The sequence below is a fragment of the Lampetra planeri genome, chromosome 12 (genome assembly GCF_965212315.1).
Source record: "Lampetra planeri chromosome 12, kcLamPlan1.2.h2, whole genome shotgun sequence".
NCBI classification, from domain to species: Eukaryota; Metazoa; Chordata; class Hyperoartia; order Petromyzontiformes; family Petromyzontidae; genus Lampetra; species Lampetra planeri.
Genome location: NC_136118.1, coordinates 14,505,976 through 14,533,431, shown reverse-complemented (window position 1 = coordinate 14,533,431; position 27,456 = coordinate 14,505,976). Strand labels below are relative to the sequence as shown.

The 27,456-nt window shown below is 44.5% G+C and overlaps 1 protein-coding gene across 1 annotated transcript in view; it reads left to right on the top strand.

The window, feature by feature from the left end:
• The window catches only part of LOC144721737 (protein mono-ADP-ribosyltransferase PARP15-like), a 33,204-nt gene extending 7,379 nt beyond the window's left edge, over positions 1–25,825 (top strand). Inside the window, exons 6-16 of the mRNA XM_078599619.1 lie at positions 514–735; positions 10,013–10,058; positions 10,362–10,444; positions 12,241–12,474; positions 14,440–14,661; positions 16,651–16,747; positions 18,080–18,097; positions 19,269–19,337; positions 20,738–20,883; positions 23,467–23,641; positions 25,391–25,825. Coding sequence (XP_078455745.1) covers positions 514–735; positions 10,013–10,058; positions 10,362–10,444; positions 12,241–12,474; positions 14,440–14,661; positions 16,651–16,747; positions 18,080–18,097; positions 19,269–19,337; positions 20,738–20,883; positions 23,467–23,641; positions 25,391–25,668 — 1,590 coding nt within the window. The 3' untranslated portion in view covers positions 25,669–25,825. The remainder of the gene's footprint in view (positions 1–513; positions 736–10,012; positions 10,059–10,361; positions 10,445–12,240; positions 12,475–14,439; positions 14,662–16,650; positions 16,748–18,079; positions 18,098–19,268; positions 19,338–20,737; positions 20,884–23,466; positions 23,642–25,390) is intronic.
• The last annotated feature ends 1,631 nt before the right edge of the window (positions 25,826–27,456 follow it).

Here is a 27,456-nt window from a genome sequence, read left to right as displayed (position 1 = left end):
CACTTTTGCGGCGGGATAAAATCCATAAGACAGGTCTTTTTGGGTTAGATCGCGCAAATATATTAAAGTGTTGTTAAACCCGCCACCACCCAACCAACACAGCCAATTTAGAAGGGTTGTCACGTAAACAGAACATGCCAATTCGTCACTAGTGTAGCACACCAGTGTGTTGGAGAGCCAAGCCAAAACATTTACAATTTGAGTACGACGTTTCGCCAGTAATTACAACTATCTTCATCAGACAGCCAGATTTGTGGAGAAGTCCACCTGTTTCGTGCCTTAAATAGAGGCGTAGATGTGGTGACAACACTTATGCGGGGGGGTTAATAAATGCATATTTATATGGCAATCAACGTACATTTATATGACCATGTGCATTATGGCGAGATCATTGATCGCTAAAGCCTACGTGCTAATCAGGGATATGACCCCAGCTGCATTTCCCATACCTTTTTTTAGTATTTGGTCTGGTCCACTCATCCCTATTCACACATTGTTAATATTGTGTTTCAGAAAATGAAAAAATTGGTGATGGATTGCTTGAAGTTGGCTGATAAATCCAAGCTTCAGTCCATCTCCCTGCCAGCACTGGGCACTGGGATTCTAGGTCACCCACCGCAGAAAGTAGCAGCCGTCATGCTTGGAGCTGCCATCCAGTTCAGCAAGGACAACCCCACCTCCACTCTGCAGCTCATTCAGTTTGTGCTCTTGCCCTCCAATAAGAAAGTAGTGACTGTGAGTACAATTTTCAGTGATGAATGCCTTCATTAAAACAATTTTATAACCTAAAACTGTATGTACTCTTTTAAATTAAACATATCTTATTAAAATGCAATGTAATATAAATGAGAAAAATATGAAAAGTTCCAAATGATATATAATTCATTCGTTGTGTGTAGAGTGTGGAATTTTAGAAATGTATTTTGAAATGAAATATATCAAAAGATTATGATAAGAAATAATGTAGCATAATCAACAAAGCGGTTTCCAGTTTTGCAGAAAGTTGAGTTTGCAGAAACTTTGAAAACAAAACTGTCGATTGCAGTGACCTATCTTTCTCCCCATAATTCCGCGTGGCCTTCTGAGACACAAACAAAATCCAGCACATTGTGTAACATAAGGAATGGACCACTCTTTTAATGATTTACTCGTGCAGCAAGGGAGTAAAGTGTGGTTTTGTGAAAGTCCTTATGTGCTGTGCAGTACATCAATGCGCGTGTGTTACACCAGCATGCGATAACTGAGTTGGGCCTGTGGGTGGCTGGCTGGGTTATTGAGTGACCTGACTTGTACACCAGTCACGTGATTAATGGCGACTCGGTTGAAGATTGCTGTGTGTGACACACGTGCTGTTGCATTTTACAGATTGACCACAATAAATGTGTTTGCACTCGATTTGGAGCACCTGCCCACGTTCTTTTTCATTTCGAGTGTGCAACAATATGAACAAAAACACTTCTAACAGCACACTAACAACATATAAACAGCAAATGAACAACATGCGAGAAAAACACTAGGATATAGCTATTTAAGTTGCGATTCACAATGCACTATGCTAGAGAGATTACCCAGTGTGGCACTATTCTGTTGTCAGTGATTACTCCTGCTTTAGACATCTGTATTTAACATTTAATCAGTTATCTACAGACTAATATGTGAGTGGTGTTTGGTGTCAGGTAGGATAGGAGTGTTATATGAATGTCTTTTGAGGGTGATGCCATCCCATCTATAGGAAGCGCTGCTCTCTAGCCCACTACGCTTATAGAGGTGCACAGAAACACATTACAGTACTGTATTACAATACGTACTATGCAAAGCAAAAATTTGGCATAAGCTGTTGGCATATATGTGCTGCAGTACCCAGATCCTACCTTGACTTACGGACATTTTATGTCTTAGGAACTTTCCACAATGACTGCTCTTATCATGAATCTTTCGAATTGTATTATTTTCAATGAGACCTCAGATACTTAAGTGAGCATAGAAAATCTAGCTAATGTTTGAATAAAATTCAAGTTCTACCTATGCTTTCATAGAAATATAATAAAAGTTATACCTATGCTTTATTCGCAATTATACAGTATTGTATTCGGTGTATGTATTTGTTAATCACCATTTTCAGTGGCAGCATGGCATAGAGATCAGAGTCCTGATCTGGCATTGCCGAGGCAGCCGAGTGTGATCAAACCAGTTTCTCAAATGTAACCCAGTGACTGCACACAACCCATCACATCCCATTCAAACCAGCACTATTTCTGTCCCTGAAAATGTAAATATATGTGAAGTATTGGAAATGACGGCAGGAAACTCCTTGACGGGTAACACACTTTTTATTAAATCTTGACTTGTCACAATACAACGTGTGGTCTCTATTCTTCCGACGGCACACTTTACTTAACTCGTGTAGGCTCTCTGCCTCTGGCTACACTCTTCACTTAGCTCGTGTAGACTCTCTGCCTCGGGCTACACTCTTCACTTAGCTCGTGTAGACCCTCTGCCTCTGGCTACACTCTTCACTTAGCTCGTGTAGACTCTCTGCCTCTGGCTACACTCTTCACTTAGCTCGTGTAGACCCTCTGCCTCTGGCTACACTCTTCACTCGTCTCGTGTAGACTCTAGGCCTCTGGCTACACACACATCACTCGTCTCGTGTAGACCCTATGCCTCTGGCTGCACACACATCACTCGTCTCGTGTAGACCCTATGCCTCTGGCTACACACTCTGCATGCTGACACTGCATGCTCACCCTACACTCCGCCTCGGGGTTACACAGAGTCCCGGTCCCCACAGGACAGCGGGACTGGGTACCGCAGGGCCCTATCTCTTCCGCTCCGTCTTCAGTCTTCGCTGGTTACACTCTCCCCTTACGCCTGTGTGCATCACCTTATATAGTCCCTCCTCCCAGGAGACGGAGCGGATGCGGACCTCCACGTGAGCATCGCTCCTTAGTGAACCAATCACGACGCGCTATCTCTACGATCCGCTTTCCCCCAGCGCGTGTTTCCCCTCACCAACCAATCACGCCGCGCTGCCACCCGATCACTCCCTCACCAGCGCGTCACCGGCACCCAGCCAATCAGCACCCCACAACCCACGATCCCGCGCTGACCCCTGATCCCTCACCGTCAGCGCACGTCACCACACACCCATCCAATCACGACGCGCTGGCACCCGATCGCTACCCCAGCGCGTATCACCACTACATCACCCCCCCCCCACATAGCTCGCAGCCGTCCCGGCTGCTAACCAACAACCTCACACAACGTTAACACAACAAAACCCCCACCCCCCCAGTGTGCCCCGTAACACAACAACAACAACACAACAGCAACCTATGTACAATTTGACAATTAACACAAGAAAAGTCAACAATACCACACACAACACCTTATAAGAAGCTATATACAGCCCGACGAACAACATAATAAAAGCGATTTCCAGAAAATGAACGCGCCCAGCGTCCCCGTGACTAACGCAGCGACGAGGCGCTCCAACTTCCTCGACTCCTCACATGGTAGGTCATGAAAAGTAGCGAGACCTGGCGCGAGTCCGTCTGGCCGGTCCGTCATATGGGACGGGACGCTGACGACCGTCCGGTGGTTCCGGTTGCTCTAGACGGCGCGGGTCGGGCCTGAAAGGACCGGCCCCGCCGCGAAGATCCGGCCGCCGGTGGTCGGCAGCTGTCAGTTCCGAGACACCTGGGAGGAGATCAGGCGGAAGCATGTGAGGATCAGGCAAAGACATTTTCCCCTTTGGGTCGTCGGTCACGTCACATGCTCGGCCCTCACGACACAAGGGGAGGCCATATGGAGGCGAGAACGGTTTCAGTCGGGAGGGGTGGACGTACCACCGTCGTTTTCCCCATTTTATCTGAACGCACTGGGGGCGTGCAACACGCACGACCTCCACGGGTCCCCGCCATGGCTTCAACAATTTAGGCGACATAGCCAAAGGCGCCTGAGGGCAATGCAGCCAGGCCGTCACCCGGTCTCCAGTCGTGCACGGACACCTTTCGTGCACGCAACCGCTCGTTAGCAATTTGGCGAGCCCGCGAATTAAGCCGTGCGGCCTCCCTTGCCTCTGTCAGCTTATGAATATTAAATTTAATATGTTCTGCCAATTTAGAATTAGTTCGTGGTGCGGACAGGCCAAGCTGCGTTTCCATTGGCGGGTCGGCTTCCCGACCGTACATGAGATAGAATGGGGAAAACCCCGTCGCTGCATGGGGGGCCATTCTATACGCGGCGAGGACCCCCGGGACCTGCAGGTCCCAATCAACATGTGCCTCACACACCCGCTGGCACAGCATAGAAGTCAAGGTCTTGTGGAGTCTCTCCACCATCCCGTCCGTCTGCGGGTGGTACGGGGAGGTACGCACCTTCTTAGTACCCAACAGATCGCACACCTCTTGCAGCAATTTACTTGAAAAATTTTTCCCTTGGTCGGTCAGCAGGCGTTCGGGAGCCCCCTTGTCCAGGACGTAGCCCTGGACAAAGGTGTCCGTCACAGCCGCCGCCGACTGGTTGGCGAGTGGCCACGCCATAGGCCACCGGGTAAAATATTCGACCCCCACCAACAGGTACTTATTACCCCTAGGCGTGACTGGAAAGGGCCCCAGAATATCGAGCGCAACGAGCTCGTTAGTGCGCGAGACTTGAATAAATTGCAGCGGTGGATTAGCTGCCACGGGCGGTGGTTTTCGCCTGGCGCACTCAACGCATCCCTTCAGAATATTTACCACGTCGCCCCCCATTCCCGGCCAATAATAATCACGCTGAAGCAGGGCAAGCGTTTTGTTTACTCCCAAATGCAAGAGGCGTTCGTGTGCGGCCAAAACAACTTTCCCCCTTACAGCAGAAGGCACCACCAGTGCATGCCGCCGGGACAAACTGTCCCATCTCATCAACATGCCCTGTTTAAGTACATAGGAGCCAGTTCGCTCCTGGTCCTCTTTAGGACCTCCCACCCTGCGGCGCAATGCTAGCAGGGAGCTGTCCGCCATTTGGAGGCGGCCCCACTCACTCAGCGACAGTGAGAGCAGCGAGTCCCGATCCTGAGAGGTAGCGGGGACATCCCCGATTGGTGCGCCCGCGGTCGCAGCCAATGCCCCCCTATCTTCCACAACCGGCGGTTTACAGCGCGCCGATCCCGATAGACACGCACATTTCTGACAAGGCAACAATCGCGACAGGGCATCGGCATTTGTGTGTCGCAACCCCTTACGGTATGTGGTCGTGAACTGATAGTCTTGGAGGACTTCCAACCACCGTGACAATTGGCCCGAGGGTTGGGCGACCCTCAATGAATACTGTAGCGCCGCGTGGTCCGTCCGGACCGTAAAGTGACGGCCATAGAGATACGGTCTGAACTGTTGTACAAAAAAAACAATGGCGAGCAGTTCACGACGGGTGACGCAGTAGCGCTGCTCCGCCGGAGACAACACCCTGCTACCATAAGCGACCACCCTTTCGACTCCCCCAACGACCTGGGACAGTACCCCCCCAATGCCCGTGTTGCTAGCATCCGTATCTAGCAAGAAGGGACTCGCAAAATCCGGATAACGCAAGGGTGGGGCACCCACCAAGGCGTCCCGGAGGGAGCAGAACGCGGCCTCCTCCTCCGGTCCCCATCGGAACTTCACACCTTTCGCCGTTAGAGCGTGCAAGGGTTTTGCAATAGTGGCGAAGTGCTCAACGAATCGGCGGTAATACGAAGCAAAACCGATGAAACTGCGCACGTCTGCAACTGACGTGGGTGTCGGCCATGAACTGACACAGTCCGTCTTCGCGGGATCGGTAGAGATCCCCGAAGAGTCGACAATGTGACCCAAGTATCTAACGGACTTACGAAAAAGGTGGCATTTGGCCGGTTTAAATTTCAATTTAGCCGATCGCATTCGCAAGAACACCCCTCTCAATCGCTGGAGGTGTTCCTCAAATGTTTTACTGAAAACAATGACATCGTCAAGGTAAATCAAGCACGTATCCCATTGAAAGCCCGACAAAACCAACTCCATAAGGCGCTGAAACGTCGCTGGAGAGGAGTGAAGTCCCATGGGTAACCGGTTAAACTGGAACAGGCCCCCTGGAGTCCGAAATGCTGTCTTAGGTTTAGACTCTTCGTCGAGTGGCAACTGCCAGAATCCCGATAATAAATCAAGAGTCGAAAAATATCGCGCACCAGACAATGCATCGAGGGACTCGTCCATCCTGGGGAGCGGATACGCGTCAGCCACAGAGATCTTATTCAGGCGACGGAAATCTACGCAAAATCGCAAGGACCCGTCCTGCTTCTTAACCAGCACAATAGGTGCTCCCCAAGGACTGGAGGAAGGCGAAATAATGTCGGCTTCAAGCATATCGTTAACGGCCGACTGAACATGTTCCTTCTCAGCAGGACTCAGTCGGAAGGGATTTAGCCTGACCGGTGCCGCATCGCCCGTGTCAATGTGGTGGCGTACAAATCCGTACACCCAATGTCATATTTATGTTTACTGAACACATCAGAAAATTCCATTAGTAACTCGCGCAGCGCACCCAACTGCACCCCTGACAAATCGTCCGAGCCCGCGCACAGCGAATGGACCCATTCAAGGTCCTCCCTCGGTTCAATGTTCTGCGTGGGGCTCGGATCAACGTGCGCAACCAGCCGCTCTTCCGCAGGGACCCGCGCCGCGTGAGCCAGCACGGTACCCTGCTGAATGACGGCTGGCCGCGACCCAGCGTTTAAAACCATCACAAACGGATCCTTGTCAGCCCGAACCAAAGTGTGAGCCACCGACAAATCGACCCCCCCGACAGCCCTGTTAGAAGGACCCAAAAGCATGCCTTGTTCCGAAGTCCCCTCCACCCATGGTTTCCGCAACCGGAGGGGAATTAACATCTGTGAACCCGGGGGCACGTGCACGGTCTGTGTCGCCAACGCTTGTATCGTAGCGCACGCCGTCCGAATCTCAGTAGGGTTCGTCAAAAATGAAATACGGCGACCCGATGGTAGTTCAATGCAACGCTGATCGATTAGAATTTTAATGGGCATCTTAGCCAAAAAATCAGTGCCCAGTAGACAAGGAACCGCCAAAGAAGACGAAACGAAAATGGGTCCCGACAATTTGATATCTCCAATGCAAATGGACGCCCTAATCTGACCGATAATGCCCAACGATCCCCCATTAGCGGCGTAAAATGGCACATCCACTGGGAGCAGCGGACGGCATTGGACGGGGAGAATGTTATAAATGAGGTCCGATATAAGTCGCCGACGCCCCCGTGTCCACCAATACCCTGACCTCGACCCCATCAATAGATCCCGCAACGACGGATGAACCCGCTGAAGCAGCCACAATTCTGTGCCCCAACTCCGACCATTTAATGTCTCCCCGGTCTCGGCCGAAACCCCCTCGCCGAACCGAATCCCCGAACCCTAACCGGCCCTCCTCCGTCGCCCCGCGACGGCCCATGCGTGTCGAGTGTGTGGGCTGAGCATGTGAGGTGCCGCGACTTGCCGGGGTTTGTAGGGATGACTTGGGGCCTTGGTCGTCGTCCAGCCGAGATCCCATGGCGCGCTGACGTGGAGCGCGGCAACCGGACGCCACGTGGCCCCGGAGGCCGCAGTTATAGCACGTGATGAGGGCCGTCGGTGATCTCGGTTGCTCCAGCTTGCGGGCCGATCGCAGAGGCGACCGACCCCCCGACCTCCAGTCCCCTGGTCGTCCCGCGGTGAACGCCTCCTCTCGTGGACTGACGACTTGGGGTTCGGTGATCACCGGACCCGGAGCTGAGGCCACGGCAGCGTTGCAGACGATCCCCTGTTTGCATTGAAGGACCTCGTGCGCTTGTATACTCGTAGCGACCCGTAAGGAAGAAATGTCGATCTCGTCGGCCGTGTTGATGGGGACCCCCAGGTCCTGCGCCAACTTAAGCAGCTGCTCCAAAACCATCGCATCCTGGCCCTCCTCGTCCATACGAGGGAATGCAGCATCGGCGAGAGCCAGCAACGCCGTGCGATAGGCGAGCGCGGTCTCCGTGTCCGCCTTCCGCCTTGCATAAAAATGATGGCGGCACGCTGAGGGAGGTCCGTAGACCTTGGCCATGAGACCCAGCGCTGCCTTAAGCGTGGAGCGGTCCGACCTCCGAGCTGACATGAAGGCCGCGAGCGCGTTGTCGTCCAACATGGCAGGCAGTGCCCGCAGCGCCGTAGCATCGGACCAGGCAGACATCTCCTGATGCGCCAAAAACCTGCGCTGAAATTGGCCCCAGTCCCCGCCTTCCGCCTTGAAGGCTGACAATGCGGGAAGGCGCTGTTGAAAAATGAAGTCGTCCTCCGCGTCGTGGTTCCATCCCGCCGCCCCGTCGGTGTGTAAGATGGTGGCCCCAATGGCGGATGACTGATGGCGGTCCCCAGCGCGCGTTGATGACGTAAGAGGGCGCGCTTGGAGAACCGCCGCCACGTGGCGGTCGCCGTTCCCGCCAAAAGTCGAGGCCGATGAAATGGCGGGAATCGCCAAGTCATTTTGGCGGGAATCTGCGGGGCGACCCTGTAGAATGTCCGCCGCCGTCTCCGCTCCAGCCGACGAACTGATTTCCGCCAGGATGGATGCGGCGGCGAGCAGCAGCTCCGCCAGACGAGAGTGCACCTCACGGAGCACGGCCTCGGTCCCCCGTCGCTCCTCCGGCGCCGTCGGCGGATCTTGCAGCGTGGGCCATTCTTCGTCCTCACCCCCCGACGGCAGCTGGCCCGGGTCGTCAAGGTTGTCCTCGCGGTCAATCCCGTGGGTCCGATTGGTCTTCCTTGTATCCATGCTTGGAAGACAGTTTCACTTCTGACGCCAGTTGAAGTATTGGAAATGACGGCAGGAAACTCCTCGACGGGTAACACACTTTTTATTAAATCTTGACTTGTCACAATACAACGTGTGGTCTCTATTCTTCCGACGGCACACTTTACTTAACTCGTGTAGGCTCTCTGCCTCTGGCTACACTTTTCACTTAGCTCGTGTAGACTCTCTGCCTCTGGCTACACTCTTCACTTAGCTCATGTAGACCCTCTGCCTCTGGCTACACTCTTCACTTAGCTCGTGTAGACTCTCTGCCTCTGGCTACACTCTTCACTTAGCTCGTGTAGACCCTCTGCCTCTGGCTACACTCTTCACTCGTCTCGTGTAGACTCTAGGCCTCTGGCTACACACACATCACTCGTCTCGTGTAGACCCTATGCCTCTGGCTGCACACACATCACTCGTCTCGTGTAGACCCTATGCCTCTGGCTACACACTCTGCATGCTGACACTGCATGCTCACCCTACACTCCGCCTCGGGGTTACACAGAGTCCCGGTCCCCACAGGACAGCGGGACTGGGTACCGCAGGGCCCTATCTCTTCCGCTCCGTCTTCAGTCTTCGCTGGTTACACTCTCCCCTTACGCCTGTGTGCATCACCTTATATAGTCCCTCCTCCCGGGAGACGGAGCGGATGCGGACCTCCACGTGAGCATCGCTCCTTAGTGAACCAATCACGACGCGCTATCTCTACGATCCGCTTTCCCCCAGCGCGTGTTTCCCCTCACCAACCAATCACGCCACGCTGCCACCCGATCACTCCCTCACCAGCGCGTCACCGGCACCCAGCCAATCAGCACCCCACAACCCACGATCCCGCGCTGACCCCTGATCCCTCACCGTCAGCGCGCGTCACCACACACCCATCCAATCACGACGCGCTGGCACCCGATCGCTACCCCAGCGCGTATCACCACTACATATGTATTAGGGTGGGTGAGAAAGCTCTGCCTCTTGTGTGGTGGACCAAAGGTCACGTGACGGAAACTCAGTGGTAACTTGGTGTTATACACTTCTTCCATGGGTCAGTCTCTGACAGATAGGTTGCACTGATCTACGAGTGACTGATCCTCCATCTGTTGACAATGACACCAAGAGTACAACCGAGATAAACTTGGCGACAATAACTAAGAGTCATGTCTAAGAATCAGTGATATGTGTTTTTTTCTCTCCAACAGGCATTTCAAGATGAAATACAAAATTCTTTACTACGTAAAAATGCAGGTAGTTATTTGTAAGTGCATTGCAATTTATACACGAGACAGCTACAATCTATGAGTTTTTTTTTCTATGAATAATATACAAGAACATATTTGACCAATTCTTACTTCCCAAATGGTAAGTGGAATAATAGACTTTTTCAAAGTGTGGTTGGTCCATTACTAAATTGAAGAACGTGTTATGGCCACTGTTAAAACAACGAGTGCATTCATAGCCAAAAACGCTGTATGTTTCGTATGCATGTGTACATTTTATATAATTTGATATATTGCTGCCTATTTCATTAAATGTATGATTTTCTTTCAGAATTGGATGACCGAGAAAATATCTTTTGCACAAAGGAAAGTAAAAGAGTATCACTGGTTATGGGACAAATCGAAGATCAATCAGTAAGTAAATGTTTAAACACATATATAGACTGGCAATAATCATATTGTCAATTGTTCAATGCAATCAGATTTTTTTGTGGAATAATACAGTGCATCCATAATACAGTTCAATATTACACTTGAAGATCACCAAGGCACTTTCGTAAATGTATAATAAAGGTGGCTGCCAAGTAGGTGTGCCCGTTTTCTCGCCAATAATTTAAGACTAGTGGTAAGTAATAACAAGAACTTCAAGCATCTAAATGCAGCCACATCTCAAGTCAAGAATGGGAGGTGGCAAGGGTGGAGCAGGCAACAAGCAGCCTTACGGCTTATTCTGCTATTGACACATGGACTCATGTTTCAACTGCACTCTACTTGTGTGGCGTTTGCTCTCACATGCCGATTTGCTAATCTGTGGTCCCTCGTGTTAAAATAATTACTCGTAATAAGGCGCACACATTTCAAAACTTGGACACAAAGTACGATTGACAACTCAGAGATGCGGAGCAATAGCTTCAAGTCCCTCGAGGCTTGAGCTGTGGATGGTGAATGGATTCTGCAAATGTGCAGTGGGAGAGAGTTACATATTATAGATGCAGCGACAGAGAAATGCCACTCAGCCAGGACGGTCTTGGTTCTGGGTACATTGAGCAGATTATTGGACATACTCTGTGAGACGTGGCGATTTCCTATGGTCAATGGGTTGAGAAGGGTGGAGATGTATGGGGGAGACCTTGAGAGAGCTCAGTGGCACAGAATTAAAATATTGCGAATCCCAAATGCATTCAACCGCATGATTAGCAAAGTTGGCTGTGTATGGCGCGGAATAAGTTCAACACACGTACATGCATGATGACTTCATTATAAACGAATCTATTTGTTTAGCCTTGAGACTTGTCCCACATCAGTCGTCATCCATGCCTACCACAGGCTCTTTGGCTCTCACTCACATCCCGGCTCAGCTACCCCCTCCATGTAATGGAAAGCGTCGCAAGGTCATCCTCTAAGGCTGCCAGCATCAAGGGGCCTGGGCTAGCAATCCTAAGCAGGCTAGCCCCGTGTGTTTTGAGTGCGTGGTCCGGGTGGAGGGTATCGCCTTCCTCCGCTCTGGCACACAGCTGCCAGTCTTGTGCACTGCTGCACCACTTGTGGCAGCCTTGTCGCAGCACTCTGGGAATATTTGAGGAACAAAACTTAAAATACTATGGTATATATAACTAGAGTGAATATTGAAGGCAGACTGGGATCAAATTTATGAAATGAGGCAGGTAAGATTATGCTGGAGTGCTTTTAGAAAGTTACGTTTGAAAACAAGAGGTGACATACCAATATGCCCGAAGAAAGTGTTTAATTAAATTACAAGTTTCTGATATTCTTTTGCAAAATGCATATACTGGAATGTCTCCACACTCTCTCCACGCTCAATCGGTTTGGTATAATTCCACAACGCTGTCTGCGGAAATGTGGATCACGATTTGTAGCAAAGTGTTGCAGGTTGTGGCCCCATCATGGCTCTGTCCTAGCTCGTCCCATTTTGTACCATCTCAATATTTAGAAGTCATGCACAGTGGATTTTTTTCTCAAATGGCACAATATTTGGAATGCATATTGAATGGCTTCGCTTTTATGTTCTTTCATTTTTCTAAACACGGTGCAATATGGCTTGCAATACAATATTAAATAGGCTGAATTCTTCTGGTAAGCTAAAATGGTCACATTTATCATATCATACTTGACCTTCATGATGTTGGTGAATTTTCTATCTCAAATAAGTTTTCGTCTCAATTTTTTCAATGTTGATGGTTTTTCGTCAGACCGATGTTATCGTGAACACAACCTCTCCAACTATGAATCTTAATATTGGAAATGTGTCATCTGCACTGTCCCGAAAAGCCGGGCCTGCTCTCCAAACTGCTGTGAACAGGAAAAAAGGTGTATTTGTAAACACAGGGGATATCGTAGACACGGAAACTACTCTATGTAATCTGTCCTGCAAGAGGGTTTATCATGTATCCCTGGACATGACTTCCTCAGATGCATCTCTTGTGGTAAGTGACTTTAAGAAAGAGATGTATCAAATATCCATTTGATCCATGTCATAGCAGGTAATATGCACTGATTCAAAACATCTATAGATAGACATCAATTTCAGCTTTCCAAAAGCACTTCAACTGTCTCTCATTGTCTTCCTGGTTCTTTCGGTAAAGTCACGTAGAAGGGAAGTAATAAAATAATAAAAACGTAATAAAATAATATATTATTTTATTACGTTTTGTTTTTATTTTTTATTACTTCCCTTCTACGTGACTTTACCGAAAGAACCAAGAAGATGAATCCCTGCAGTCACGAAAGCTTTAAATCGAAAAATGTCTCTCATTGTATTAACATACTTGTACATGAGGTCGTTTTGACTCATTTATCCCGAGCTCAACTTTGCGGCCTTCTTTATGAAGTTAGTTTCCTCTCATATATTCATGTATTTCATTCCCCAATGTGCACTATAAGATGAATCCCTGCAGTCACGAAAGCTTTAAATCGAAAAATGATTATGCCATCAGAAAATCTAAAATTATAACATACTAGCAGGAACCCGCAGAACTTCGGCGGTTAGAGGATGGAAAATATTTACAGACTGATGATTTCATGAACTGATGATTTCGTGAACTGATGATTCCACTTCACCACCCCAGGTCTCGTGACATCATCATCCCCATTTTTCCCTCCATGTCTCGTGATGTCATCAGCCCCTTTCCTCACCCCAATCTCGCATGACGTCATTAAAACATTCTTGCTTCTGTGGCTCATTGGCCTCTGATTTTTTTTTAATACATGAATGACTGAAGCATCACTCCACGATTGTAGTATTTCATTCATGCTTAAACATTAATTGAACAGGTCTGCTAATTTTGTTCCAGCAAATGGTCCCGCTTTTTTGATAATGTCCAGATTTATGCCATCTGGTCCAGAAGCTTGCCCCTCTATCATTTTGCAAAGGGCAGAGTTAAATTCTTTAAGTGTGACATCTGACACTTCCTCTTCATCTGAGAGTTGGTCTGATTCCTAGGCTATATGCACGTTTTCCCCTTTAGAGCAATGAAAAGACTTCCTCAAATATTGTAAAATTATATATCATTAGTTATGATTCCATCTTCCTCACAAATGGCGACCGTTTATGAATAGCTAATTACCAATCTCCTTTTTGCTGCTTTCATGCTCCTGTTATTTGCTGTGACATTTTCAGTCTTGTTTTGTGTTATATTCTTTTCTGAATCAGTTCTGTGCAATACAACGTTTCTACCTCTCATCTTATCGGGTCCTTTTATTTTTAGATGAATTATCTGCTTTTTTACATTACTCTAGTTTCAATGCACTAATCCATTGCCATGCTCGTTATTGCATACTTAAATAAGAGTTGTCACATTCATTTAATAATTTTACTTCTCTTGGCATTTATGTGTGTTGATTAGTGTTTGACAAATTGTTGCATTCACCTGATCTAGATCGTTTAAAATGTTAACAATGTTGTTGTTGCCCGGAATTAACTTTGCCCTCACTCTGGTTATATTGCAGTAAAACGACATCACGCCTGCCTGTGATTACTTGTGGGTTGAACTGCATGAGAACAGATTCTCTGACAATCTGTGGTTTGTCTTGTTAGAATCAAGTCAATGTAATTTCTAATTTCACCATGTTGGCTTTTCTATCCTTTTATATACTGTACACCTTTTTGAAAAATGTGTTTTGATGTTTTTTGTCTCTGCTGGCTGTGAACCCTAGAAGACTTTATCTTCTCCCTGCTAAACCAAAATCACCGATCATCCACTCAGCTTTGCTACTTTTGCATGCGTCACCCATTATGACGTATCGTGTTTTACCCTTTCTTATAAGTTAGTCAATTTCCTTACACATCTGGTCTGTATAAATGACTACTGTCACAGCTTGTTTTGGAGAATATAATTGAATGCTACTGAATGTATAAGCAGTTCTGGAATGTTGTTTATCATGATTTTCAGAAATTGAAAAAAGTGGCGATGGATTGCTTGAAGTTGGCTGATAAATCCAAGCTTCAGTCCATCTCCCTGCCAGCACTGGGCACTGGGATTCTAGGTTACCCAGCACAGAAAGTAGCAGCCGTCATGCTTGGAGCTGCCATCCAGTTCAGCAAGGACAACCCCACCTCCACTCTGCAGCTCATTCAGTTTGTGCTCTTGCCCTCCAATAAGAAAGTAGTGACTGTGAGTACAATGTGATATTACTAAAAACAAAAAAAAATGTTCTATGTAAAATATACATCCATTGTGTGTCCAGTGTGTTATTTTACATACATTAAATTCAATCTATAAAAATGTATCACGATAGCATTTAAGCAACATCAGTGTCCAGCCTTGCAGAAAGTTCAGTCTGTAGAAATTCTTCCAAAAAAGTCTATTGTAGAGACCTACTTACTTTGTGCTGTTACCCTCTAATGGCAGTCTACTTTTCTGAGTACAATTCATCATGTTATCTATGCAGTCACACTCATCTACAGCAATGGACTCATTCTTTCCGAGGTTGGAATGTAATTTTCAATCTGATAACAAATTTAAGTTATATGAGTGTATTGTAAACTTTTGAAAGGTCTGCATCCGAACACTGATACAGCATACAATTCGGCAATAAAACAGATGCATCTAAAGTATATGTACACATAACAAAGGTGATAAATCACATTCAAAAACGTTCATTTGAGGCTTGAAATATGTTCACATTCTCTAGCTGGTGTTGTTTATTCCAAATTTGTTGAGCAGACATTGCTGGCAAATCTTGGTTGATAATGGTACACGTTTGGCCATCCATGTGCATCCTGGCGGTGTTGCTGCGATCGACACAGCATCCACGGCCTCCTTGGATTGGTTGAAACAATGTAGCATCCAACTCTAGCATGTTTCCAAACTGTTGTTTTTACCTCCTGTCATATACGAAAGTACAATTGTAGATTTGGGGGGTGCATTTAAAATAAATTCTGCTGATTTCATCGAGTGGCTGATGGTGCCAAGTGTTGATCCAGCAAGAATTTGAATTTGGACAGCCACTCGTGATCAAACTGCATTCCTAAACTTGCAGCGAGTTGATGGTTTCAGCTCAGTCACCAGTGACTCAACTAAAACACTTTATCTTGCAAAATGTGTTTTTTCAGTTAAATTGACATGTGATGGACACCCTTTGGAGGGGATTTGAAGTTGCGCCTTTTGTGTAGATAAAGAGGCCTATGAAATGAAGAGGCCTATTGGAATCACTGTAGTTAGGTGATGCTCTCCGATACAGGGGGATTTACTAATTGGGAGAGTTGGAAATGAAATGCCTTCATCTCATGACAATGTCAATGTGGCATCGTAAAATATAACTATAAATTAATGTATTAAAAACAAACTCAATGCAGTCTGCTATTCTGCAAACACATTCTTGCGGAGGGAGCTGGTAGGAACGTTGGGTTGCTCGGTCAATGGCCAGGGTCAACGGCGGCGTGGTGTATTCCGCAAATATATTGCCGACTGTGAGGGCGGGCAAAAGCCGGCGTGAGTAGGTTAAACGTTGAGTTTTATAAGGGCACCACGGGGTGACCAGCCCCTCCCCACCCAGCCCCACCCCACCCAGCCCCACCCCTCCCACCCCCCACCCAGCCCCACCCTCCCCACTCAGCCCCTCCCCACCCTCCCCTCCCCACCCAGCCCCTCCCCACCCTCCCCACCCAGCCCCTCCCCACCCTCCCCTCTCCATCCAGCCCCACCCCTCCCATTTTTGGATGCACGACGGACGGACGGACACAATAATCCCCTGTGGGCTGGTGTAACCAGGAGATTCCTACCAGTATAATGTTAAACCTGGACTATATTTTTAAGATGGATAATGTATCTTTGTTTGTGCATTCCCTTGCAAAGTTATGAGCCACCTGTATGAGTGACCATATTTTGTTCAAGCGAGTCTCTTTGAATATACAGTATTTGATTTACCTGATCATAATCTTAAAATATTTAGCTGTATTTGCACTTTATATATATATTTTAAAAATAACTTTTTTTCGTATCACGTGGACATCTTTTGTTGGGATGGACAATTTGCGAAATTACTAGAGGGTATTTTAGAAATGAAACATTAATTTTAACCTTACTTATGTTGTAAAAGTATAATGGTATCACTGTTACTATATGCATAATTACAGTATTTGAATAATTCTCTTTTCAAAGGCATTTAAAAAAGAACTAAAAAATCCATCAGATTCACAACAAACAGAAGATGATTTGTACATCTCAGACTTGGATGATCAGGATACATTTATGACAGGTATCTACGTATACATTTTCTAAAACTACATAAACAGCCCTTTGTCAATCCACTGCTGGATTAAGTGTTCCATATACTGTGACACGCATGAGTTGTATAAAAACAAAGCACACAATATATGTAAAGTGTTATGTTAGGTATACCATTATTTACTTATTTACACTTTCATAAGGTGCAGCAGACCCAACAAATTACTTCAGAGCACCGTACAGTAAAATCGATAAAATAGTTATAGTTTATCTAATATATCATAGGCAATAAGTATGTTATTAGTTTATTTCTAAATGAAAGAGTGCTTTGTGAGTCAAGCACAGTCATTTGAATCGTGCACGGAGCTCAATTGGAAGGCAGCGTAGTTCGAGTAAAGTGTGGGAGATTGGGTCCCGACGAGAACGACCGGTCAGTCACAAGTCACGCAGAGGTGTTCTGAATGCCCAGGAGTCGTTTAACTGGGCACCGTGGAATATCCACGTGCAGGGCATCGGCATAGTCGAGGCGAGATTTCACAAGGCTCTTCAACACGATAGCAGAATTTCTGTCAGAGGAATGGTTTGATATTTTTGATTGTCCATAAGTGAAACACGTGGGTTTGTACGCCTACTTTTACCTCGGGCAGAAATTACAGTGAATAATCCAACACCAAAACAAGGTGTTACAGGTGAACAGGACTGAGAAAGCATTGCTGCACAGGTTCTTACCCTCTGCATTAAATGAGCAGGGTCTATTCTGTCAAACGCTGCTGAGAGGTCGAACAGAACGAACGTAGCCGACCTCCCTTTGCCTTGCACGTGGAGTAACACGTCGACTGCACAAAGGGTGGGAAGCTGTCTCAGTGCTGTGAAATCCAGACTGGTTGATGGCCTAAAAGTCTGGAAGAAGACAAATGTTCCTGTAACTGTAGGGCGGTATTTTTTCAATGAGTTTGCTAAGAAATTATAGATTTGATATAGGTCGATATTTAATAAAAGAATGATGATCCAGGTTTTATTTTACTATCAATACTTATTGAACACTCCACGTGTCACCCTTGGAGAGTTCTCTGTTATTTAAGAGGAAATTGTCTGAAACCACAGATACTCATTCGGAAAGGAGAAACATAAAAAGAGTCGAACACACGAGACTCAAGATTGAATACACAGAACCCTATATAATGATTAGAAAAATAACGAAAAGATGAATCAGAGAACACAACATCCAAGTATGGTTTTCTGGGTTAGGATGCATATAAATGCTTTCATCTGTCATACGTACTTTCACATGTATACTGTGAGTTATTACAAACATTTTCTTACAATGTTTATAGTAATTATATTACCTTATTGTATTCCATAGATTGGAGACGATTGAAAGGTATGTATACTCTAGAATGTACTTTTAATAGGCAAATTTTGGGTAGAACACTTCCGTTTATGGGGGAAATCCATACTGCAGGTAAATATTTCAAATAAAGTACGTCTTTTTCAAATAACATTTACATATAATTTACATCTAATACCTTTAATCAACATGTAATAATTTTCACTTAATATATTACTGTTGTACAGTTTAATTTAGTCAACAGAGCTTTTATCAATTCATTTCCTGCAAATAGTGACTTTCTATTCGGGAAGTTATAGTTCTTACATGAGACTCAGTCTTTGGAAAACAAATACCGCTTCCAGAAAGTGTAGCCCGGACTGCCACTCCCGACCACCGTGGATGTGAAATGGTATAAAGATATACACTCGGTTTAGCTGTAGACTAAACGTGGGCAATAGCAGAGCACTGGGAATGCCGAGACACCCAAAGGGCGCAGCTTCACAGAATTCCATACATCGTGTGAGTAGTGTTTATTAGAATTGCTAAGTTACATTTTGACTTGAACTTTCATGACTGCAGGAATTCATATTCTTTGGTTCTTTCGGTAAAGTCACATCGATAGAAAAAGAAAGTGAATACAAAAATTATGAAGACTGCTTGTGTTGCGATCGAAACGTCGTGGTTTTTTTTAAAAAATGTTTTAGTTTTATCACCAGCTTCTTTTATTTATATTTTTATTCACTGTATTTTTCTTTTTCTATCGACGTGACTTTACCAAAAGAACCAAATAATATAATTGCTAAGTTGATCATGCACACGCTGTCACCTACCTAGCTTAGTGTGCAAATAAAGTTCCAGATGGACTTTTTGGCAGGGGGTGGGGGCGTTTTCCAGCTTCTAGGGGGTTTTACTGCAACGTTGTGAATTGACATTTTAAAAAAAGCCACAGTAAACGATGAATAAGGGACAATGACAGAATGTATGATGCATGTATTACTTCAAGAATATCAAATTACTTAAATCAGTTAACAGAAAAACCTCAGTTTGTCTAATGAGCATAAATGTCTCATTTTGGCATGGCAGCTTTGTTTTTCATGTTAAGTTATATATCCACATCGTTGCCTGAGATTGACTCCGTCGTATCAACACACACGTTCTTTTGCATTGTATTTATGTCAGCTAAAACATATTCAGTGTAGCTGAAATGCATACATGTTTACAGATCTTTTGGGAGGTGGTTTAATGGATGATGAATTTGGTGATGAAAATGTGGAAACCCAACAAAACCAAGGCAAGTCTGTTTTAAAACCATGCCTTGACATGTATTTGCATGTTGGATGTTTGATAAATGTTTACATATGTGCACGTTATGATTTGGCACAACAGTCAGATTGTGGTTCACGTGAAATGTCACATTATTTCAGGCAGGTACGTTGTCTGCTTCAGGTAGGTGAGGCAGACAACTGTCAAAATAACAATGGAGTATCTCGAGCAGTGTATCTGGATTTAACCAACCCTGAGCACAACTCTAGGAGCTCCAACTTTGCTCTCAAAGCCTAATTAATGTCACTATTTTGATGGCCTTTTTCATTAAAAAAATCTTTTAAAAAATGTAGTTCACATGTGAGCTGCCAAACCTCGTCCCGCCGCTCACTCGAAGAATGTGGAACGTGCGACAGGTATCAGCTCGCCAATAAACTCGGGGGGGGGAGATCAATGCCATTCGATGTAACATCCACAACTGTTATTTCGTCAAGTGCTCGCATTGAGCCCCACGCAAGACGGCCGTGTTGCACCGCCACGTCTGCACGTCTGCTGCCCATGCCCCACATGCCCTGCATTGTGCAAACCAAGGCAGTGCCTCGGCTGAGGGACATTTTACTTCCCCTCAACCACAAAGAGCCAATTTTATCAACCCCTGCTATGGCCAGATTACGCCACTTGCATTACACGGATTTAACCAAATTTTTAAACAACTAAATGTGTATATATAAATAGTAATCCATGATGAAAAGTTATTTATATTCACGTAAATTAAAAGTAATAAACCAATCCAACAAATAAAATAACTTTATTTCTCACCCTTCCAAAAAAATGTATATGCTCAAAAACTAGCTTTTATTTAATTGTGAGCATTATTTATATATGCGTACAGAACAATATTAATACTCATATTTATACTAACTTTAACTTATTAAATCTAACCTGAAAAACATTTTATATTACTAAACTCACTACGGCCATTTATAAATGATGATTAGACTTGCTAATAGTGGATAACAGTTTTTAACAGTTAAAACAACTCGTAAACAACTTTATTTGATCGTGGCCATTTTTCATTTACACTGTAATGCACACAGACATCTTTCTTGATTTAAATATCAAAGCGATTCAAACGTTAATTATTTGCACTAACCGTTAATTTAAATGGGCAAAACCTTATATACCTGCACAAAACAAATCTAATTCCAGCCGAGCCATCTCGCACCACCGCACCCACACTATCCCACGCGGCTCTGCGTGCCCTGTGTGACTGCGCGTTGCAGCAGAGGCCGTGCAAGCACCGTGCCCATTAATAGAGTTCCGATTCAAATAGAAAAATTATCATTTACGTAATTTATGTGAAAAAAACACGTTTTGTAGCTTTTTGAGAACTTAGTCATTTTTGTTTAAACAATAACCTCGTTTCAGATCTCATGCTGAAATATCCAGAAAACTGGGGACCAATGGAAGGAAAACAACACCAATTCATTACTGTGGATGAAAAATCTAAAGAATATGCTTCTGTCAAGAAAAATGTTATGACAGGTCTCCCAAGTGTGACACGTATTATTTCGGTAAGTTAAACATTAATGTACTATCATCTACACATTAAATCCTCAACATATTAACTTGAAGCTATTGCATGTGCCTGCCTGCATGAAAATAAACGTATATTTTCTGCATTTATATAACCAAAGTCTGTTCGGCACAAATGTGAGTATAAACAATGATAATTACAGTAAATTCAAGACGGATTTTTTAAAGGATGTTACAGTAAATATAGAGAGTAAGCAAGCTAGAGGACCCATGACTAGCTGTCTCGGCCTCACTGTGCGCTGCATTGCACCGCTAGCTGAGTAGTTAACCTCGCATCCAATAAACCCTCAGAGCCAGGGTGAACATCCGACTCCAAACGTCATTTATTGAATTGAACGAGGTAAAACTGGTAAGAAAACAGCACAGATACAGCATCTGTTAATACCCGGAATCACCAACACAATGAACACCACAGCATCATAACATTGTCTTAGATAACACGTTTCTCAACAATAGATCCTGGATGAACCAGGCACCTACATTACCACTAAATAGCTATACAAGATCATAAGCTACTGTGTTATATAAAGGCACATTGTGTATTCATCACACTGCACCCCAAATGTACTGCACTACATATAACACTTAACTGTGGATGAGACATGTCATCCTTGCTCTCAAGATCGCAATATAGTTACCTGGGTACAAGTTTGACTCGACTTATTCGATTACAAGTAACATTCACAATAAGGCAAGTTGCAGGCTTCGTTGCTAACTAGGCCTCGTATTTATCATTACAATTTCACAGAATTATAAAGGCATTTGCAGTATTATAACGGTCGTTCTAACATTATAACAGCTTTCCCAGTATTATAATAACATAACGAACTTACAGACAATGCTTCTTAAAGTCCCACAATGGACAATTACAGCTGTCTTCACTGGGACGCGATTTGTGCCACCATCTTGAATTCTGTGTAATGGCGGAACCCCAGCCTCGTGGTTGAAAGGCTGTCAAATCGTAACTTCCTGTTCACGTGACCAAACTCAGCATCAAAACAGGAAATTATTGTATGCCACACCCCCACTCCTCCCACAGAGCACAACACCTGCCGTGAGGCAGAACACTAGCTCTAATACTGAGATGATGATCCCTGAGGCGTGCGACAATTTTAGCTAAACAGCTAGGCAGGTTTGCTGTCCCTGCAAAGCTGACGGAAGAAGGGGAGTCAGAGCCAGAAACATAGACATTCTTTTATACATCATTTTTAAAAAACCAACAGGATACAATTTGCATCTTTTTATTTTGTAAGCCATTCCACGGCATCTATGATACCTGAGTGGAGGCAACTTGATCCACCAGAATATATTCGTGTTGCATTGGGCAGTCATCAGTGATTTTCCTGATGGTTTGCACCTCACTGCATTCACATTTTGGTGAGTTCTTGATCTTCCAATTATGGAGCAAATATCAACACCTTTCACGTGTTGTTCAGACATGGCTAAGAGTGGTCGACTGTTGTTGGGGCAGAAACCTGGCTGTTCCTTCATCAGGCCTCCAATAAGGTTTTTGTTTTGAACCCCACTGTTTTCCCACATCTCGCACCATTGAGTGGCGGGGTCCTTTTTGGATGAAAGAAAATCGAGGAATATGTTCAAAATATCTCGATTTTAGACAGAAGGGTGGTGGGCATTTTATGTCAATATGCAGGAGATTTTGATATTCCAAGATTTTATCATAGCCAAAAGTGTTGCAGCATCTCGTCAGATGTTCGAAGGTGAGATGTCAGCAAGTTAGGCAGCCACTGCAGATGTAGATTTTATGGAGTAGCTTACAACGTGCAGTGCAACATGGATTTGAGTGTCAACAAGCCCGATGTGAGAGCTGTTGCACCAGACAGGCTGAGCACTATATTCTGCCGTATAATTACCAGGGCCTACGTTGATGTTCTTGTGTCACATCCCCAGAAGGTCCATACCAGCTGTTGAATGACATTGACCCTGGATATCATCTTCTTGCCGGTGGCTTCGAGGTGATGACAACAGTCAAGGGTAGCTCTGGAGTTTGGGGGGTTTTGGTCATGGTTAACAGGGGCATAACATAATTTAACCTCGAGGCTTCAATGTTGCTCAAATAGAAAGACACCAATGTCTTCGCCGCGTCGGGCTTCAAGCGCCATCCTTTGAGGTACTTCTGAAGTATTATTGAGTCCACCTCCAGGGTTCTCTTCCACTTTTTTGAATGAAAAGGCTTGGGTTGCCAGTGCAATGTCATTCAGACTAATTAATTTGCCAGACTTTGTTGATGAAATGTTATGTAGAGGTTGAATAAGGCCAGAGCCCAGGCATACCCTTCTGAGAGCCCATTATTCTACCTGCTCCCTGGAAATCGTCTCTTCAGGTATTGGGTTAATCCTTTCCAGGATATTCTGCTTCATCAGCTTTAAACAAGTGCTGAGGGGCGACATTGGTCGGCATCTTTTACTGCCTTCAGAATGCCAATGATCTTGGTGGCCTTCCACTCCTTCGGGATGATGGCAGATGAATGAATATTTGTTAAAGATTCTGTCAGCCATCTGTTTGCGATGTAATGCCATGATGTTCATTGTCATCCATTTTAGATCAAAAGGATTCAATATTTGAGATTGTATCATGCATACATGGTCATGAAAAAGTCAATTGAGTCAAAAAGCACTGGAGACAAATATGAGCATATCCTGTTCCATGGCACAGACAATGACGCTATAAAAAATATCAATCACGGTGGATTCAATCGTGTTTTTCAAGGGAAAAACGGTATGTGCACATATTTAAACAAATGTACATATTACTGCATTTGAGCATACACTCCAATGTAATGTTATTCCCTAATACAGGCAAACTTTGTATAATGCACAATCACACGACTTATTATTTGTGCTACCTGTGTGGACAGATTCCTATAAGTTTATTATGAAGATATTTCTCTCATATAGCCTACACATGTAATACAAAAAAACCCTTACAAAATTTAGTAAAATATTACTGAATTTGCTCATATTTGTATTATAACTTGCAGTCTAAAGTTGGTATTTTGTCAGTTTCCATGAGATGAATGCTACTTTTAAAATGTAAGCAAATTATTGCACTTACAGTATAGTTTAGTATAACTCTTGTACACACAAGCATTTGTCAACATTGAATAGCAACATACAGATATTTGATAGTTAACAACATATCCCAAAATTATACTTAAGCATTGCTGTGGTATGGAAAAGTGTGAGCAAAAAAGATTAACATTACATTTGAGCACGTAAAAAACAAGCAAAATCAAATCACAAAGTACAATTCAACGGAGCGCCTTATCCTGGTTGACTTCTTTCCAACTTTGCATCATTTATCATTTCCACCACGACCACTGACACCATCGAGACCCTCACAATGACACTCCGGCTACTGTAACTACCGTGTTGACATACCGGCTCCACCTGAACTAACCCTCAGGAAGCTCAGACAATCATTGTTGCCACTAAGACCACCAGAACTACCACTGGAAGGACTTTGTGAAGTTAATCGTGTGAATTGTGTGTAACATGGATGTCCCGTGTGTATGCAGGCTTCATCTTTATTATATCAATTCATCATTGTCATCCTCATCTTCTTCATTGCCATTCTTTGTGTCATCTTCACCCTCGTCGGTACATAGTTCTGGTAGTCTAAGACTCTAAGTGGTGGTCACAGTGGCTTTCCTGCGATTGCGTGAATGCTAGTCCTGGTGGTTCCTCTGTTTAAAGTGGTAGTCATGCTTGCCCGAATGGTAGTCTACATGGTCTCAACAGTCTCAGTTGTTCAAGTGGTTATCCCGAAGGTTTTGGTGGTCGATCCTAATATCAGCTGGTCATTGTCAATAATAATGTATGGGGTATATAAGCATCGGCCATTTGTTTCAAAGGTGATTCCACGAGGCCAATGAAACCCCACTGGCCCTTCTTGCCTGAACATCACAGTGGAATTACGGTCTAATGATACCAATTAATGGACTCGGCATCAGCAGTGCTCGATTTGCCTGAATCGCCTGAATCATCATTGTAGCTGGTTAGAATTTGCAGTGGCGATCAAAGTTAAGCATACGCAAAGCTTAACTAAGCTATTTTACCATATTCTGAAAATAAAATTCCATTATTTTGCAATAATCTTACAAGACATAATCTCTGTTTAAATCCCGTACAATGGAATCTATATTTTAGCATCGAATAATGATTCCTGCTGCAACTTTCTATGATGGAATTATAGGACTTGAATATGATCCCTGCAGGAATATTCCAGCTCTGGTCAGCTACGGTTTCATCAAGTGCTCCATCCTACTCATGTTTGTCTCTTAATTTCACCAGTGTGATTCTGATCTGCCATCAGTGATGGCTTTTAGAATACAACGTTTGCTGTGTAACTTGTTTTCCTACTAGTTACCTTGTGCTCAAATTCGTACCGTTATTTAACTAGTTATGTGATCATTCCTGTGATTCGTGTTTATTTATGCAACTAATTCGTAATTGTTGTGCTTGACAGCTACCCTTTACGGTAAGGGGACATACTTTGCAAAAGATTCTGGATTTTCTCATGCGTATGCCAACCCTGACGAAAATGGACACAGGTTTATGTATCAGGCCCGTGTCCTAACTGGTGCGTACTGTGTCGGAAGTCCAGAAATGAAGGAACCCCCCCTCAAAATCAAAAATGGAACTGAACGTTTTGACAGTGTTGTCAACAGTGTAACGTCACCCAGCATATTTGTGGTCTTTCATGACGACCAGGCCTACCCAGAATACCTGATAGAGTATCTATGAATTTTAGATATGAGCTCATCAATATAACCCTTTTCAACCGTAAATTAAAAGGAAATTATGAATATATGTAATAAAGTGGTGTATACATCGAGAGTAAACAAGTCAGATGTTAATGCACCAGAGAACTTCGCCAAATACGGTTTTATCGAAGGTGTATTTAGTTTTGATTTGAAGCTTTAGTGACTGCAGGGATTCATATTCTTGGTTCTTTCGGTAAAGTCACGTAGAAGGGAAATATTAACACAATACAAATATAAAACAATACAAATTCTCAAGACGTTTCGACTGCAACACAAGCAATCATCATCAGGTGTGAAATCCACAGCAAGAATGTTTTTTCCCTTCTACGTGACTTTACCGAAAGAACCAAGAATATAAATGTGTATTTAGTTGTCCAACAATTCCTCAAACCACGGTTGGCGATACTAAGGCCTTATGGGAAATAGGGGGTTGGGGTAACCGCGGCCACGGTCACACTCGTCAAAGCCTAACTAAGTTGCCAAGGTGGTCGCTCCAAGGAGGAGGGGATTTGCCCACCCGCTACCTCCACGCGGTGGTGGTGAGAGAGGGAACGTAGATGAGGGGTGAATTCAAATTACACAAAACTCCAAACCGTGGTTAGCAAGTTGGTAAGCCGAAGGAAACCCGTAAATACATAAATACCAGAGGTGGGACAAAGTCATTGTTATGCAAGTCCAAGTCGAGTCGCAAGTCATCAAATTCATGACTCGAGTCTGACTCGAGTCCAAGTCACATGACTCGAGTCCACATCTCATAGGTGGGACAAAGTCATTGTTATGCAAGTCCAAGTCGAGTCGCAAGTCATCAAATTCATGACTCGAGTCTGACTCGAGTCCAAGTCACATGACTCGAGTCCACACCTCTGATAAATACCGTGGATGCGAAAAACGTGGTTGGTGAGGGATTGCTGTACACGGTTTACTTAATGAGGTCTGTTTTCCGGAATGCTGGTGATATTTTAGCTATACTCGGTTTGACGTTTATAAGATTGTTGCTGTTCGGCTTGCGAGAAGTGAGTGCTGCATTCGTGTTTAGTTGTCCTTCCCCCACACCTGCGATTAGCACGGTTGGCTACGTACGGTGCGAAAGAAGATATACATACAAGATAACTTCGGACCCAAGAATGCAACTCTATTCTCATTCGTCGAACGCGGTTTTCCCAACACGGCATTTTCCAGGAACGTAATCACTGCGTTTGGCGAGGATGTCCTGTATTTTACGTAACAAAATTAAATCTTTCATAATTCATGTATACATTTACGTTATTTTCCATAGTGCAAATCTTAAATAACAGTTCTCTAGTTTTACAATATTATTTTATTACAACTGATGCAATGTAAAGCGGAGAATTACTCTTAAACTGTTTAAATTGAAGACTAAAACAAAAAACTGTAGGATCTGCTTGTAGTTTAGTATAGTTGATTTGATTAACATCAAACCCTAAAGTAGTGATTGCACGGCATGTCCCAAATGTGTGTGATCTGGTGGTGGTCCTCACTGAAGATACTGTCTATAACTTATGCATGAACATCGTAAAGGTAATATATAATTTCGAATCTGGACACATTTAGATTGGAAATGAGGGAGATGTAATTGTTTTAAGAAATGTAAATTTATACTTCATATATCAGATTTATGACTCCATCGCCTTTAATGACAGTGAGATCAAGTTAAGCGTTGCACGATAGATACGGTGTGGAGTATGATATATTGTGTAACCTCTTGGGCCATTCGAATAAGCAAAGTTCGCTCATTTGGCTTATCTGT